The sequence below is a fragment of the Lactuca virosa genome, chromosome 5 (genome assembly GCF_052849685.1).
Source record: "Lactuca virosa cultivar CGN04683 chromosome 5, Lactuca_virosa_CGN04683_v6, whole genome shotgun sequence".
Lineage (NCBI taxonomy): Eukaryota > Viridiplantae > Streptophyta > Magnoliopsida > Asterales > Asteraceae > Lactuca > Lactuca virosa.
The window spans coordinates 162,348,280-162,366,777 of NC_136430.1; the positions used below are offsets into that span (position 1 = coordinate 162,348,280).

General features: G+C 35.3%; 1 protein-coding gene across 1 annotated transcript; it reads right to left on the minus strand.

Moving 5' to 3' along the window:
* Nucleotides 1–5,669: 5,669 nt before the first annotated feature.
* Nucleotides 5,670–6,565, minus strand: LOC145111941 (uncharacterized). The gene is made up of 2 exons (XM_079048177.1): nt 6,147–6,565; nt 5,670–5,676 (listed from the first exon to the last, which is right to left on the minus strand). The coding sequence occupies exons 1-2, from the start codon at nt 6,563–6,565 to the stop codon at nt 5,670–5,672; spliced, it is 426 nt and encodes a 141-aa protein (XP_078904303.1).
* Between the last annotated feature and the right edge of the window lie 11,933 nt (nt 6,566–18,498).

Consider the following 18,498-nt stretch of genomic DNA (forward strand, 5'->3'; position numbering starts at 1 on the left):
TCTTTCTTTGCTGGAAGAAGCGTAACCGACCAAAGGAGGGAACAGTTTTATTGGCCGTTTTGAGGGACAATAACTTTCAACTCTCTCCTCGTTCCGTCAAAGGAAATATACTTACAAGTATTATATTATATTGTCTCGTTTTAAAATTATTTAGTAAAATATATAAATTAAGAAAACATTAATTAACATTAATTTTATTAAATAAAATAACAGTCTTATCTTTTTGTTATATTTAATTTCATTATAATTGAAATTAATTACATGGTAGTTTAGCCAATAAAGGATATTTTTGTAAAATGATATTTATTTTTAAAACTGGACTATTATTTTGAAACAAATCAAAAAAGAAACATGGACTATTAATACGAGACAGTGGGAATATATTACAAAGACATGACTCGCCACAGTTTGAAAAAACTTGAGACTAGACATTACCACCAAATCACATCTAACGTTATTTAGAACCTTTTATATATATATATATATATATATATATATATATATATATATATATATATATATATATATATATATATATATAGAGAGAGAGAGAGAGAGAGAAAGAGAGAGAACTAAGCTCAATTTAGAAAATAAAAAAGATTGAGAATGGGGGAATCATTCTCAGTCACTCATTTATTTTTGCCGCAAAAGCATCTGTCGTACCAGCAGAAATGGGAAATGAATACACATGTGTTTTCCAACAAAACATGTTTCCTTAAAATATGCTAATCATTACCTTAATATATACAAAAACATAGTTTTTTTTCGTTTTTTTAATTTTTAAGAAACTATTTTTATCAAAAAATGATTTTAAATATACCAAAATTCATGATTTTTTATTCTCTACAAATAGACATCCATATTTATATAGTTTTAAGATAAAATAAAAAAATTTATTTTTTTATATTTTCAGCTATCGTTATTTATAAGTGAATCAAAATGCATCAGATTTTTAGTACAGCACATTCGTTATTCACTTATGAATAAAAAAATATGATTAATTTTTTTTACAGATTAAGTATCATTCATATATAAATATAACATATAATAAACTCTTTACAGCTTACATCAACTCTCGTCACATGTTATATTCACATATGAATAAAACGTGTATTGACTTTCCTCACAAGTTATATTTATATACGAAGAACACTTGTATCATAATTTTGTTACAGTTCATTTGTTATTCCTATATGAATAAGTAGTTCAAATTTTCAAAATACTTCAATTTTTATAACATACTTAAAATAAACCATAATTTATCAGAAATTCCGCAATACATACCATAAAAACTATTTCAGACAAACGAAACCCTTGGGGTTTGTGACTTCCTTGCTATGCGTACGAGTCCTGTTTATATATGAATAACAAATGGATTGTAACAAAAATCTTAGAAATGTTTTATTAATATATGAATATAACATATGACGACAATTAATACACGTTTTATTCATATTTAAATATAACATGTGACGAAAGATGACGTAAAAAAAAATATTTTACGTAAGAAAACTTTATAACGTGTTATATTCATATATAAACGACACTTAAACTGTAAAAAAGTTAAGCATGTGTTTTATTCATAAGTGAATAACGAATGTAGTGTAATAAAAATCTGATGTGTTTTTATTCACTTATGAATAACGATAGCTGAAACTCTAAAAAAAAATTATTTTATCTTAAAACTATATCAATATAGATGTCTATTTATAGAGAATAAAAAATTATGAATTTTGATATATTTAAATAAATTTTTGATAAAAATAGCATTCTAAAAATAAAAAAAAAGCAAAAAAAAAAATATGTTTTTGTTTATTTTAAGGTAATGATTAGCATACTTTAAGGAAACATGTTTGGTTGGAAAAACACATGTGTATCCGTTACCCATTCCGCCGGTACGCCTAAGTGTTTTGCGTCAAAATAAATGTGTGGCTGAGAATGATTCCCTCATTCTCAACCCTTTTTTTTTCTCAATTGAACTCTCCTATATATATATATATATATATATATATATATATATATATATATATATATATATATATATATATATATATATCTTAACCTTTAAAGTGTTATATTTGTCTAAATTTATTATTTAAACATTTTTTAAAATCTTTTAATCATTTTTCATATTATATATTTATTTTAATTTAAAAATAGAATACTAATCGACCAATTTTCCCTTCTATACTAAAAGTCTAAAAATCATCAACTATATTGATTGAATTACCTCGAGTAGCCTTGCCCTTTCTTGAGTTTCTTGAGTGATCAGGAGATCAAGTCTTTCAAAAATAGGAACAACGGTGATAAGACCTTGTTCGAGATGGTCAAACTCCATAGAAAATTCAAAAAGAGAAGGAAGGGAATTCGATCAATTTTCGATAATATTTCCTCAATGCAAATTTATTCTACTCTAGCAACATTATTCCTATAAAATATAAATTTAAACGTTAATAGTACCTTTTAGTTCTAAATAATAATAATAAATTGCTAAAATATTAAGATATATATATATATATATATATATATATATATATATATATATATATATATATATATATATATATAAATACTCATATCACGCTATGATTCTGTTTTTAAGAATTGTTGAGATGAGATCGGTCATTATTTTTTTTTTATAGTGGGGGTAGCGATATGGTTTCACATTTATTGGAGGTGTGTTGGGAAGGAGAGGGATTCAATGGTCGTGGGGCGATGAGGTGGAAGGTGAGTGGGTGTCTCGAAAAAGTGTTTAAATTCTTGAAGTAATTTGTAGATATGGGGGTTTGTGATGTTTGGGGCTTCCGTGGTGGGTGGTTCAAAAGATAAGGGCATGCATGGAATCTATGGAGTTTTTGTGTAATATGTGGTGGAGGTTGATGGCTGTTGTGGGGGTGGCGGTTGGTTCTCCAACTAGGTTGATTTCTTTGTTGTTGTGGCGGAATGTAAGTTGTGGGACTGAGACATCTGCTTTTAGTGTCCCAATGATCCTAACCATTAGAGGCCTAAGACCATGTCGGCTCCTTCAAAAGGTAGCACAAAGAATGGAATTTGAAACGAGGTTTCTTGGAGACCAAGGTGAACATCTGGCAAAACCCATGGCAGTGAATATAGGTATCGTTCCCGATTATAACCGAAAAGCTTGGAATCGAAGTAGTAGCTAATTTGAGAAACGTGTTGGTGTTGCACTAAGTTATGTGTGTTGCCACAGTCGATGAGGGTGGTCACGGGGTGACCGACTATGAACCCTATAACTCTTAAAGCACGGGGACATGAGGATCCAAGTAGTGCCACTTGTGACAAGGATATAAACTGTGGTGGTGCATCGGGAATGGTAGGGTCTGTGCTAGGCACAACATCAAGCGATTGGTAAGATGGGTCACCTGGTGTAGGCGAGGGCAGGTTAGTAGTGGTTTGTAGAGAGTCCTCGTTGTCGACAATGGTTAGAAATTGTTATGGATTGCATTTATGGTCGGGATGGTATTTCTCAGGGCAACGAAAACAAATGTCGACAACTCTTCGTTGTTGTAGTGCCTCCGCGGATAAACGAGTAAAGGGTATAGATTGATTTGGTTTGGTGGGTGTAGGTATGACTCATATTGTCGTGGTTGTGACCGGTGTAGTGGTTAAGGTGGATGAGCTGGAAGTGATTGGTGGTGGTAGTGGACGGTATGGAGTAGAGTAGCTAGAGCGGTAGCGGTTATCGTAGTGTTTGTCTTCAATTAGTTTGGCCAACCCTATTTATTGTGTGATTGTCATAAGTGGAAGGCCCAAAATGAGTTTCCAGGGCTCGAGTGAAAGCTTCCCAGGAGGTGAGAAGATTGTTGTTGGACAGGTATTTATACCAACTCAATGTGTTATCTGAAAGGAAAAAAGCGACCACGTTTAGGCGTGATTAGGGTTGGATGTTCTAGAAGGAGAAATATTGGTCGGCTTGGAAGAGCCAGTCCAACGGGTTTGAGCCAATAAAGGTTGAGTGGGTGATTTTTGGGGGTCGAGATTGTGTGTCATTGATGGATTGTTTGAATTCTGATTTGGGAAAGGAGTTACAGGAGGGCGAGTTTTCTGAAGGTTTAATGACGGTGGATAACATGACATTAGTTTGTTCATATTGGTCTGTTAATTGCTTCATGATAATGTCTAGCTGGGATTGGGTGGTTGATTGGTTGTTGTTGGAGGAGGTGAAGAGGTGGGTTACTTTATCCACCATGACAGCCATTGAAGCTTCAACGGATGGTGGGGAAGACAAAGTATCAAGCTTTGGAGGCATGGTTTGAGGAAGAAAACTGAAAGAACCAAACTGATAAGACCTTGTTCGAGAGGTTCAATCTCCACATATAATTCAAGAATAGAATGAAGGGAACTGCAACAATTTTCAATAATATTTCCTCAATAGAAATTACAACTAAATACTAAAAAGATTTTCTATCATACTTCCCTGAAAACAGGAACTAAATAAACATGGTTGTGACTTATTCTAAATTAACTTAGTGGGTCCTAAACTAATGCATGCACGAACATCACGTGTAGAAAAATATTGGAATAGTAGCTTAGCTTCCAAGTCTTATGTTAGTCAAGGTAACGGGTGGGTTGTCAGGTCTCTCTCTTGGGTCGGTTATGGGTCATACTCGTATCAGACAACCAAAATTTATCTCCCATTCCTCGTCAACATTCATCTTATCATCTTTTCTATCTTGTCTACACCTCAAGACAGTTTTCGTCATCTTCAGGTTTGGTTTTACATATTCATTACAAGTAGCTTCGTTTGATTCTAATTATCTAGGGTTTCCATATGACGGTAATGGTGGTTGGGGTTTCGAGAGATGATATCAGGCATAGTGTACATAGATTTTTAGTTCTTTGAGCATGTAACAAAAAGTCAAATAAGGGAGTTAGTTAGCCAAGTCATGGGTTTATCCTGTAGAGTTATTGGATAAGACGGTAGATTTTATTTTTATTTTTATTTTGTTTTGCCAAAAAGCACATAATCTTTCTTAAAGATCCCATCTTGATGAATAATTCATAACATCATCTATACGTACACATTGGAGGCTATTGAAGTTGATCAACAGACACAAATGGTGGCTAAGCTTGATGGTTTAATCATAAAATGTGTTCATGATCAACATGGTAATCATGTAATCCAAAAATGTATTGAATGTGTATATGTGTTATGTGTGTGTGTTTTCTGTTGTATGTGTATATGATGTTTTAATTTCTATGTAATTTCTCTAGCCTCACCTCAAGCATAGGTTTAGATCAGATGCATATGGCTTTTTATGTTAGTTGAAGTAATGAATAATTTCCCCTAAATTAACTTACCTGGTGGTTTTTAATGTTGTTGGGTGTGGGCAACATGTTATTTCATGTTATCATACCCAAAAGGTGCCACATCATCATCCTAGTCATACATGGGTGTTATAACACCCAAGGTAGAAATGGGCAACACCAAATAACATGTGACAACACCTCTTATTTTCTATTTTATTTTTAATTTTTTTTATGTTTTTAAATTCTATATTTCCAATTTTTTATTTATGTCATAATATTTATAATTATCATATAAATTAAATCATAAATTAAAAATAACATTTAAAAAGTAAAAATAAAATTTTAATAAATCCTAAATTAAAAACAACATTAAAAAATACAACAAAGGACAAAAACATTTAAAACCTAAAAACCAAAAAAAAAAACGATTAGAAAATTTACATTTTTGACCTAAATTATTAATCTTCAGTACCATCGTAGATATGATCTGCCATGTCTTCTCGAAGTTGCTTGTGTTTTCGTTGGTCTTGAATATCAACGACTCTATGTAAGTATTTTGCTGTTCTAGGTTGAAATTGAATGTGTCTTGGTTCCGTAGACGAATACTCCGCAATGTTTTGTCCTTTATCTTCAATCACCATGTTATGCATTATGATACATGCTTACATAATATCTCGTAGAGTGTCCAACTCATATGGTCATGCCGCATGTTCAACTATGTGCCATTTTGTTTTTAGAACTCCGGAAGCACGTTCCACATCCTTACGTGCTCCTTCTTGTCTTTCTTGAAAAATTTGTCTCTTGGTTATATCGGGTGTCGAAAGGCCTTCACAAACGTGGAATATGATGGATATATTCCATCCGTGAGTTAATACCCAAACTTATACTCATGGCCATTTACTGTGAAAGGAGCATTCGATGCCTTTCCTGTCAATAGGTCCTGAAATATTGGTGGCTGATCAAGAACGTTTACGTCGTTGTTAGAACCCGCAACTCCAAAAAAAGCATGCAAAATCCATAAGTCTTGTGAAGTAACAACCTCTAATACCAACGAAGGCGATCCAAGATGACCACTTGTGTATTGACCTTTCCACGCCACATGACAATTTCTCCATATCCACTTTGTGCAATCAATGCTTCCAAGCATAACTGGAAAACCATGTCGTTCTTCATGCACCGCATATAGTTGTTGCATGTCATTCAATGAAGATTTGCGCAAGTGTTTGTCACCGAAGGTTTCGATAACACCTCTCGCCAATCTATACAAACTTTCTCGTGCAGTTCGCTCTGACATTCTCATATAGTCATCAATGGAATCGGGCGACTCCCCATAGCCATAAGCTTGCAGCAGCACATTTTTGCAACCCTATAAAACTTTGTTTACCTCTCGCATCATACCTCATTTGGAAAAATTCATAACTAAACATATATTTAATTTGTAAAAAATGTGTACTTATGTTATCTGAAAAACAATTATCTAAAAAGTATATTTATGTCATCTAAAAAACATTTATCTAAAAAGTGTATTTACGATACCTGCTTTCCAATGCATTGACTATCCGTTGAAACACATTTTTTCGCAAACGAAACCTTCTTTTGAAATCGCTAGGTTGGTAGACACAATTATCCACAAAATAATCGTGTACTAGATGTCTATGCCCTTCTTCACGGTCTCTGTTCGAAGCCGCACGCCTTGTCAGTAGTGGAGCTGGCTCTGGCGGTAACATGTTCATAGAATATTGATACATCATACTCACGAATATATCACCGTCGTCGTTATCAACGTTGTATGGATGAAACATATCAAAATAATCCATTTTTTGTAAATAGAAAAAGATAAAAGATAATGAACTTGATAGAAATGTGTATTTGAGAGAATTTGTTGAATTTTGTTTGTAAAATTTTGAAGTTAAAATGTGTATATATATTGGAATTAAAATGATTTTTTTTAAATTCGTGACCGTTCCACAACGGTTGAAAAATAGACTGTCAATATATATGTGTGTTTCGTCCCGTTGCCACACAAACGCCAAATAACGCAACGCCTAATAACGGTGACCGGGGGCGGTGTTCCCCCGTTATACCGGCGTTATTTGCATGCCACGTCGGAATAACGTGCCTTCCCGTTGCCCGCTCCTGCCCGTCTAAAGGGGTGGAGTTCAAGAAGCAAGTTACTGATATTATATACATATTAAAAAGTGTACAACTTATGAACAATAGTAAGGATTGAGCTGATTCGTTTTTGGTTTTGCTTTTGGTATTTGGGATATGGTGGTAATCGGCTGGTATTGAGCTGAATTGTTTTCCCTTTCATGTATGTAGACCACGTGTTGCTACCTCTGCTGTTCCTCCAACGTCGCCGTCTTTTATGCTATAATCAATCTCAACTTTGTGACTTTACCGTCAAATGAAATACAATGGCGATGAGGGAGTATTTTTTACCACATTCAACATATGGCTACTCTAATAATACCACTTATTTATGGTCAAAACTTGGAAGTAAAGCTCCTACAATATAAGATACACAATGTTAACCTTTTTGTTATCTGATGAAGCTATGCATATTGACTTTGACTTTGACTTAGGTGCCATTTTGTTCATTTCTCACAAGTAGGGTACCACAAACAGAATGAAGGATATGCAACATACTTTATCCAAGAGCTTAACAATCAACAATTTAATCCACTACTCATAAAATAGAAGAGATAAAAAAAGAAGGGCTTAATCCAATAAATAACAATGTACTTTTATTTACATCATTGTATTTTGAGAAAATCACAATTTATAACATTGAACTTTGAGAAATTCACAATTTATAGCATTGAACTTTTAGAATTTTGTACTAGTTAATTACAATAACTAAATTTTTGGTCTTTGTAGATTTTAATTGTAACTAGTAAAAAAGTTTGGGCTTCGCCTTGGGCCGTTTTTTTTTTAATTTTTTTGATATTGTGTTATAACAGATGTCACAAAATTACCGGAAATACGTAGTTTACAATTCAAAGAAAAGTTATTTTTGGTTGGCGCGTTATTTTTTATTTGTAATTGTGGGCGTCAGATTACTAGAATTGTAATTTCCCCTTTTTTTCCAATTAGGCGCATTGTACTTTGACTATTACTAATAATAATAATGTGACTGCGAGATTAAACGTTTTATAAATAGTAAAATAATGGCAAAATGTTAAAAAAATATTTGTTTTTGGACTATGATTTTTATTTAACCAAAGTAGAGGGGTCAAATTTATAATTTAGTCACAAAACATTATAATTGTTTTGGATAATATGATGCATATAAGTTTAGATGTGATCATAAAATGATAAACAAAATTAGATAAAAGTTCCTCGCAAGTTCATTAATGAGTGTATTGTTCTTACAAAAGATTATTCTCAAGTTGCCAACATGAGTGTATTCTTCTTAGTAGCGTGTTGGATTATAAAAAATGGGTGAAAACACTTAACAACTTACGAATGTAAAATGTTTTTTCCATAAAATATTAAATACATGTTATTTACAATATAATCACGGGGAATCTTTAACGCTAAATTATATTACATTTAATCTAATTGGAAAAAGAAGTAAAAGAGTTTAAAAAAAAAAACTGATAGCTATCTCTTGGTGTCTGGCCTCCCTGTTGAAGTCCTTCAAATACTCATAAACTTTGCTTGTGACATGTTTTACAATCTTATATTTAGAAAAACAGTTATGTAAAATCTGGAAAATTGTCACACCCCCATACCAGAACGGCGGAAACGTTCGGGGACGGATGACGTCATGTACAATATCATAACAATGCACAATAGTAAAACAAGCAACAACATCATCCATTGCATTAATAATATAGTTATTACATGTGTGTTCTGAATGTATTTGTAAGACACCAAAAATATATATATCAAAATAAAAGACGGGTCTTGAACATACTCCGTCTTCTCAAAACCAAGTCCAGTGTACATGTCTACTGGTGACCTGAGAATACAAGTTATTTTGAAAGAGTAGATCAACATTTAAGCTGGTGAGTTTATAAGTATTTTAGTGTCAATAGTTTGCATTTGTTTCATGAAAATGTTTGTAAGTGTTTTGATGTAAATGTTTGTATACTTCCTAGAAAATCCTATATTTTCTACTAAAATGAAAAGTAGTCTTCTACCAAGACTCAACTGGTTTGTATGTTTGTTTTATTGTAAAAGTGTATGTTTTTCCAACTTTAGGACTATCTTTAATAGAAAATAGTTTGCATTTCTCAAAGTGAGATTATCACTGCATGAATGTAATGAAAAAAATGAAAGTGTACAGTAGTGTTGTATAAAATAACTACTGAAGCACTAACTACTTTAAAACCAAATTGTTAATTAAGGTTAAAATGTGATGTGGTTATAACCATACTGATTGACTAGTTTTTAACACGACGACCTGCTGGCGCCGAAACTAATGTGACATTCCTTGGCCTGTCTGTCGGACTGTAGCTAACAGTTAGGATGTGGAATTGTTAGTCCCTTATAGATCTATACACATAATGCCCGCTCTCCCTCCAGGAGACTCTGGTTACAAAACGCGACATAACAAGTATATTGCTATGCCGTGAAGTAGTAATTTCACATTATTGTTATCTTGTTCTTGTTATAGTATGTATGTTGCTTTCTGTTCTAGTTATAGTTTGTATGTTCCTTTCTGTTCTAGTTATAGTATGTAAGAATTGACTCATGTATGAATTGACTCATGTAAGAACTGATTCATGTAAGTTTCATTGTTCTAGAAATAGTAAATAGTAATCCTCTAAACTTGTCACAACTGGCAAAATTAGGGTTATATTTTTTTTCCATCCTTGTACAGGATAAATTCTTAGTGTAACCTCATAACCCTACCTTTGACTTAAATCAAACTTCAACACTATATAAGTTACACATTCAAGAATCATAATTCAAGTCGAAACCACTTTGTATAAACCCAGAACTCGATCGAATAAGCTAATTCCACTCAACTTTGGGCCTTAGCCCAAGAGTTGTCAGACCAAATCTCTTATTGGACCAAGACTTTTTTATTGGGCCCTAATGGACCGATGACTTCTCCAATTGGTTTTTGGGCCAAAATCCCCTTACTTGGGCCGATACTCATCCTAGAGCAATTGTGGATCGAAAACTTCTTTGGGCCAAGGCAAATTTGAAGCCCATTATTCTTTTGGGCCAACCTTGGGCCAAACACCTCTCCTAATTGGTTATGGCCATGGGTTAAGCAAAAAAAAAAAAAAAAGAAAGGGATAATTCACATGCCACCTCATTTTTATCTAGCATACATCTATGCTTTTGACCTCCATACACCCATACATATCCCATCACCTAACATAAAGTCAAACAACCTCTTTCTCCCTTCCTCTCCCTTATTCACGACCAAGACACCACAAACACACACAAAACACTCTCATCTCCTCACTTGTTTTCTAAATAAGCTTACCCATTGTTTCTCTCAAGAATTTTCGAGTTTATCATCATCAAAAATCGATTCAAGACTCCTTAGAACACACATAACTTCGAGATCTCTTCAAGGCACAAGCTAGGTTCAAAGATTCATCTTCTTCTTCATCTACATCTCAAAAACCCCTAAGGTGAGCTTCATACCCCCTTGTTTTTGGTTTTATAATGTTTTTGGAGGAGGATACAAGTGCTTTTATGTTAGATCTATGTATATGTGCATGTTTATGTGTTAAACTTTTAGATCTTTACTTGAAAATGAAGTTTATCACTTAGATCTTCATAAAGACCATGAGAAAAGTATATATTTTGTCTCATATATTACATGTAAACTTGTAGATCTGAGATTATACACCCTAAATAGCAAAAACAAGTGTTGTGTTCAAACATCTATAACCTAAACTCAAAAATTCAGCTTTAACAGGAATGTTATGGTCTAGTTTCGGACTGCTTTGACCACCTTGATGGTAATATTTTTCAAAACTGTTTTACGTGCAAAAGGTTCAGGTTATTAACTTTAAAATGACTACTCTCACGTTTTCATACGATTTTTCTACAATTTTTGGTGAATTTTACAAAACTGCCTATTCTAAAAGCAATATGCAAACTATTCTAAACAATTTTTGGTGAATTTTACAGGAACGTTTGGTGAAGTTTATCACTTAGATCAGACACAAATATTTCAAACCACTACTTTTTTTGAGAATATCAGATTTCTGAAAGCAATATGCAAACTATTCTAAACAAGTACAAAAACCATTTTTATACAAAACTGCTTATGAACTCACCAACTTTTTAGTTGACGCTTTTCAAAACGACTTGTATTCTCAGGGATCCAGTAACAGGTAATAAGCTCGGCTATGAGATCAAGTGGTGCGACTTCAAGAAATTTTACTTTCTTACTTTTGTGTAACTGATGAACAAGTTCAATATGTAAACTATGTAAGTGTGTATTTCTAATGAATGATGTTTGGCTGTTATGCTTCATTCATATTCAATTGTTATGATACTGTACAATGACGTCAACCGCCCCCGGACGTTTCCGCCGTCCCGGTTCAGGGGTGTGACAGATTGGTATCAGAGCATTGTTTATAGTGAACTAGTATATCTAACCATACAAGATATACAACTATAAATACAATGGGACTAAAAACACTCTAACTAAAAGTATACCTTAAGAATATAAGTATCTTCTAAAAGTATACATACTTGCTAGAACCGTATCATAATACGAACAAAACAAAAGTATTTAGATGTTGAACACTACAGTCAAACCTGGGCAGTTATGTAATCATATCTGGGATAAATATAGCCTGATCAACTATATTTATTTGAGATACGACCAACATGTGCTTGAGAGTGAGGGTAGCGTTGCAACGAGTCTAAAACTTACCGACCTTACATGTAAAGGAGCATTAGAGCCAAACCTAAGGTTTAAAATACTATAGGAGTATTTTATGATACTAAACAATAACAACAAGTCTAAAAACGTATCGATTTCGTACATCAGGAAGCCCTAGGATCAAACATGTAATACTATAGTAGCATTTTAGAATACCATATGACCTACACACTTAAATCTTCTACATGTATCTCATACCTCCACTCTCGTGAAGACAACATGAATGAGCTTCATCCCAAAGACCCCTACTACCCTGTGGTAATAGCCAACGAATGGATCAAGGGAGAACCAGAGGAAGTGCAATGGGAGAACCCAGAAATGGGTCTTGAAGAATAGCAAGAGATGAACCACGAGGGAGAGGATTCTAAGGAGGAGTCAGACATGGATGAAGGCGCCGAAGAGATCCTTAGCGGGCCTTACCCCTCGGAAGCAATACCGAACCAACACACGGAACAGGAAGACCTCACCAGTCATCTCTGCTCCTTAGAAGAGGAGGTGATCACCCTAAGGCAACAACTCATTGAAGCTGAGGCTAGGGCAGCCTTAGCAGAGCAGAGAGCGGAAGAGGCCACTCGTGAAAAGAGCGAAATAGTTGGACACCTTGTACGCTATTTAGGCATATGAGAGTCACTACACTATTCTCACAAAGTCCTAGGTTTACCATGTGATTCGTCACAGCTAGTAGTAGTAGATCAAGAGAGGTACGCCCTCCAAGAACTCATGTAACCTGAGCCAACTTAAGGATCTGATATCTATAATCTATTATAGTAACTTAACATTTGTACAATACTTATTTCTACATACTACCATTAATACATCATAGGGATGTAGGTCGAAACAACGAGAATCGTGCAACAAAACATGTGATTTATATGAGTACATGTATAAGCTCATATATATAATCATAGATGAGATACGACTAGAAATAACCATAGTTACTCACGAACATGTTTCTCATCATGCAACAGAATCATGTCTTCCCATGGAAACAAGCAGCTAGCCGGCGAAACACCAGTTCTACAGATGGACCCCGCAAACTTCCAAGCCGCTGTAACAGGTGCCGTGACAGCCATCATGGCGCAACTCAACGCCAACAATCCAAATGGAAATGGAAATGGTGTCGATAACTCCAACCGTAGTCACAACCAAGGAAACCAACGAGGGACAACTTACCAAGACACCCCAAACTCCAAACCTAAGGTCATGAAGCGAAAGCGGGGGAACAAGAAAGGAAGCGGACCGACTCAAGGGTCTACCAAAAGGCAACAAGTTGTAGCAGCCCCTACCCCCACTGGCCCCCTACCTCAGCACCGAGAAGACCATATTATGGAAACTCCCTGCTCTGCAGCAAGTGCAGCTACCATCATCATGGACTCTGCCGAGATTTGCATTGCAATAGGTGTAACAAGAAGGGGCACACCTCCCGCTACTGTAGGGTCCCGACCCCATGCGTCACTCCAACCCCCAACCCAGAAGTAAGTCCCGTATGCCACGCATGCGGTGAAACGGGATACTTCAAGAGGAATTGCCCAACATAGAAGAATGACGGAGGACCAGGAGGAGTTTAACAACTGGACGTGAAAGGGACAACGAGGAAACCTACCGAGACTTTTGGTATGTTCCCAAAATCACTCAGTCTAACTTAGTGTAAACGTAAGGCCGTGAGTAATTAAGATTCTACAAACTTAGAGTGTGTAGTTCCGCCTTAATTCATGTTCTTTGTTTGACTATGGGTTTAGGGCATGACCACTCAGTCTACAATCTTTTCAAACTTGAATTATATATGACTAGACAACATCAAACCATCATAGAGTGGTCTAATAGAAACCAGACTATGAAATCACATCATTTATACCAAGGCACTTGTATTGCTAGGACACTCAAAAATTCAGAACGAAATAACCATAGTAGTAATACCAAGAACGAAATGGGTAACATTACAAACGTGTACATAGAACACACTATCACTTCGAACAACCATCCCTTTTCAGATCAATTCAACATCTATTACAATAAGGAGCCCAACGGTGTCAATTGACATGGGCTGACTTGATCCTCACCATACGAAATTCATGTGCCAACGAGGCTCTTCGCCCTAACCAATCGACTAACAAAACACCTACAACTTGTAACGACAATCCTCGAATTATCTCGAGCATCTAGACCCTTAGGTACCCGTGCAACTAATACCACACTTTTTTCTATCCCTTAATAGGGATAAGGAAATAAGAAGCAAAGAACACCGAGGGTAACTGTCACACCCCCAGCCGTCGGCGGAAACACCGGGTGGTGTAACGTCATTCTTCGTATCACAGTTATATAACATACACTGAACAGTACTAAAGAAAATACATATCTTTATTGATGATTGAAAGTTACATTATTGTTTTCCTAGTACTTATTACATAATATCCGACTATGACATACTTATTAATGAACAGAAAGGTAATAGTAAAATTTCTCCTGTTCGAATACATACCAGCTTTTCAATTTCCTGAAAACACATGCATTTAAAAACACGTCAACATAAAGTTGGTGAGTTCACAGGTTTTGACTCCATATGAAAATAATACTTTTCCTAAGTTCAAAAGTTTAGTTTTTGAAAGTATCATTTTGACGCTCCAACATTTAGTATATATATTAGGTATAATAGTTTACTTAATCAAATACGTGTTATACCTAAACGTTCCTTGAACCTAGGGTATAAGTAGGGGGAAACTTATACTTAACATTAATATTTGTATACGACAAAGTATAATGTTTCTAACAATTTGTTACCATGAGCCTGTAACCGCTGCTATGACATAATACCTCTGATAAAACACACTCATGATTTAACATGAGAAACAACACACTCATGATTTGCAATGAGAAACAATACCGCACGCTTCATCGACGCCGGAACAATAACAAGTAAAATGATAGTTCGTCACTTGCTTATGGTTGACTGTAGCTAACAATCACAAGTGGGGTGGTCAACCCGTATACTAATTATACACGACTTCCTCGCTCACACGGGATTAACGGTTACAGTTCAGAGGATTTCCGCTAAGATCCCCAATCTTAGTTGATGAATACAATTACTCATGTAGACTTGTCGAGTTCCGTTAGTTCTAGTAGTAAAATCATATTCGTGTCTAATACCCTAAGTTATTAGACTATGCTTTAAACATTACTCCTAATATTTATAATACTTAGGCAGTACAACAGCTATAATTAGAATTAAAACCAGGTTTTATCTTAACATAAAAGCAATAATAACAACATATAACGTTTCTAGTTTTATCTTGACATAAAACCAACAATAACAACGTACATATCAATTAACATATAGAACTTCCGAGTATAACTCTGGAACTATATCGCACACGAAATATATATAGAATCCTAAGTATAACTCAAGATCTACATTAGTATATTACTATAACAATAACATGCTAACAAGTTGATAATAGTTGTATATATTCAAAATATTATATTTAGAACAACTATATTCCGGTTATTATAATTATCTACATTGATACTAATATACTATCATATAGACATAATAGTAATGTATATACAATATTTAGCATGCGTTTTCCCCCGAAAATATTAAAAAGTGGGGCCGTGAAACTCACCTTAATAGCGTGATTTTATGTAATCTAAGCATAAACGGTCAGCGGTTCGCGATCACCGGGCTCGGGATGCAAGATGGCTTCAGCAAAGGAGAGAGGAGAAAGGGAAATGGTGTAAGGAAGTGTCAAGGTCGGACCTGCTATTTATAGGAAGAGTTGTGGCCTCTCACGCCGTGAGCCATATAGTCTCACGTCGTGAGCCATGGTTGGTCACCCCGTAGACTTGCCATTTGCGTCCCTAGCTTCGGAAGGTGGCCATGTGACTCCTCACGTCGTGAGATATCCTTGATTACGTCGTGAGCTTAGAACTTATCCCTTCGTAGCCTCGTCACGCACCTTCTAGATCCGAAATGTGGCAAAATGACTCCTCACGTCGTGAGTTTCTGTGCTCACGTCGTGACTCAGTTAGATTAGGGTTTCTGACAGCTGAATCTTCGGAAGGTCGTAACTTTCACATACGAACTCCATTTTTGACGTTCTTTATATCCACACGTAGGTATTTACGAGCACTACAACTCTCTTTTAGACTCCAATAGCTAATTCTAAGTCTATTTTAAATTCCTCTTATTATAGAGATTTATAGTGTTCGGTTTATCATAACTTCTTCACGCGAAGTCAGATTCAGACATTCTCTATATTTTTGGAATCGTATGGACGTATACTTTGAGTTGTATCATAAAGAAAGTTCATATTTGTATTAGAATTTATCATGAACTACATAGTAAGTTTATCACATTACTAGTTTAACTAAATCACATTACATGATTGGCATAATCACATGTGATTGTTATTGACCTAATTTTGACGGGTGTTACAGTAATCCAGAGGTTTTTAACCCCCCTAAGATGTTTCCAACATTCCTTTGAGAAATATCACCTATATGCCAAGTTGAGTTCGGAGATCGACTCAACTCATGGAGCCATCCTCATAACTAGACCACCAAGACCAGTTAGCACCAATATAAACACCGAAGGTATCCGGTCGATGGGACGACCCAGTAAGTATGAGATTTATCAAACCAAGACTTGAACCTTAGAGAACGCCTATCTAATTCATAAATAGGAAAGGCTAAGTGTCCATAGAACCACTGACTACTAAGAATCAAACGAAACCATCCTCAAGGATCGATATTCCTATCCCGAATCGAAGACTTACTCGACCTACCCTCAGGAACAAGCAAAGATCGACCTCCCACTAGTTCAGAATCCCATAGTAAGAAACTCCCATGCCAACTTAAGAAGTATGAGGCCAACTATGCTGCATGAAACTTTAACTTTAGTGACAATAGTGCTCCCCCTAAGGTTTCGAGGCACTACTTTTGGGGCGTCAAGAACACGAACCTCATTAACCGTGACCATCCATTCACTTCCCCCTATAGGATGCAAAGGTAGAATACCTATGTGTTGGGTTGAGATGACCAACACCCAACTAACCAAAGGAGCAAAGTCAAGGGCCGGTAGCAAAGGTACACTAGATCACTAAGCAAGGATTAAATCCTCCTAGGAACGAAGAGACTAGACAAGACCGAGACACCCACACTTTTTCCTTAGTACTTGGGATGCTGCTTTAGAATGAATTTCGAGACGAAATTCCCTCTAACAGCGGGATGATGTCATAACTGGCAAAATTAGGGTTATATTTTTTTTCCATCCTTGTACAGGATAAATTCTTAGTGTAACCTCATAACCCTACCTTTGACTTAAATCAAACTTCAACACTATATAAGTTACACATTCAAGAATCGTAATTCAAGTCGAAACCACTTTGTATAAACCCAGAACTTGATCGAATAAGCTAATTCCACTCAACTTTGGGCCTTAGCCCAAGAGTTGTCAGACCAAATCTCTTATTGGACCAAGACTTTTTTATTGGGCCCTAATGGACCGATAACTTCTCCAATTGGTTTTTGGGCCGAAATCCCCTTACTTGGGCCGATACTCATTCTAGAGCAATTGTGGACCAAAAACTTCTTTGGGCCAAGGCAAATTCGAAGCCCATTATTCTTTTGGGCCAACCTTGGGCCAAACACCTCTCCTAATTGGTTATGGCCATGGGTTAAGCAAAAAAAAAAGAAAAAAAAAAGAAAAAGAAAGGGATAATTCACATGCCACCTCATTTTTATCTAGCATACATCTATGCTTTTGACCTCCATACACCCATACATATCCCATCACCTAACATAAAGTCAAACAACCTCTTTCTCCCATCCTCTCCCTTATTCACGACCAAGACACCACAAACACACACAAAACACTCTCATCTCCTCACTTGTTTTCTAAAGAAGCTTACCCATTGTTTCTCTCAAGAATTTTCGAGTTTATCATCATCAAAAATCGATTCAAGACTCCTTAGAACACACATAACTTCGAGATCTCTTCAAGGCACAAGCTAGGTTCAAAGATTCATCTTCTTCTTCACCTACATCTCAAAAACCTCCAAGGTGAGCTTCATACCCCCTTGTTTTCGGTTTTATAATGTTTTTGGGGGAGGATACAAGTGCTTTTGTGTTAGATCTATGTATATGTGCATGTTTATGTGTTTAACTTTTAGATCTTTACTTGAAAATGAAGTTTATCACTTAGATCTTCATAAAGACCATGAGAAAAGTATATTTTTTCTCATATATTACATGTAAACTTGTAGATCTGAGATTATACACCCTAAATAGCAAAAACAAGTGTTGTGTTCAAACATCTATAACCTAAACTCAAAAATTCAGCTTTAACAGGAACGTTATGGTCT

Bases quoted from the DNA above. Each gene is read 5' to 3' on its own strand.
- LOC145111941 (XM_079048177.1), bottom strand. From the start codon at position 6,565: ATGTCAGAGCGAACTGCACGAGAAAGTTTGTATAGATTGGCGAGAGGT.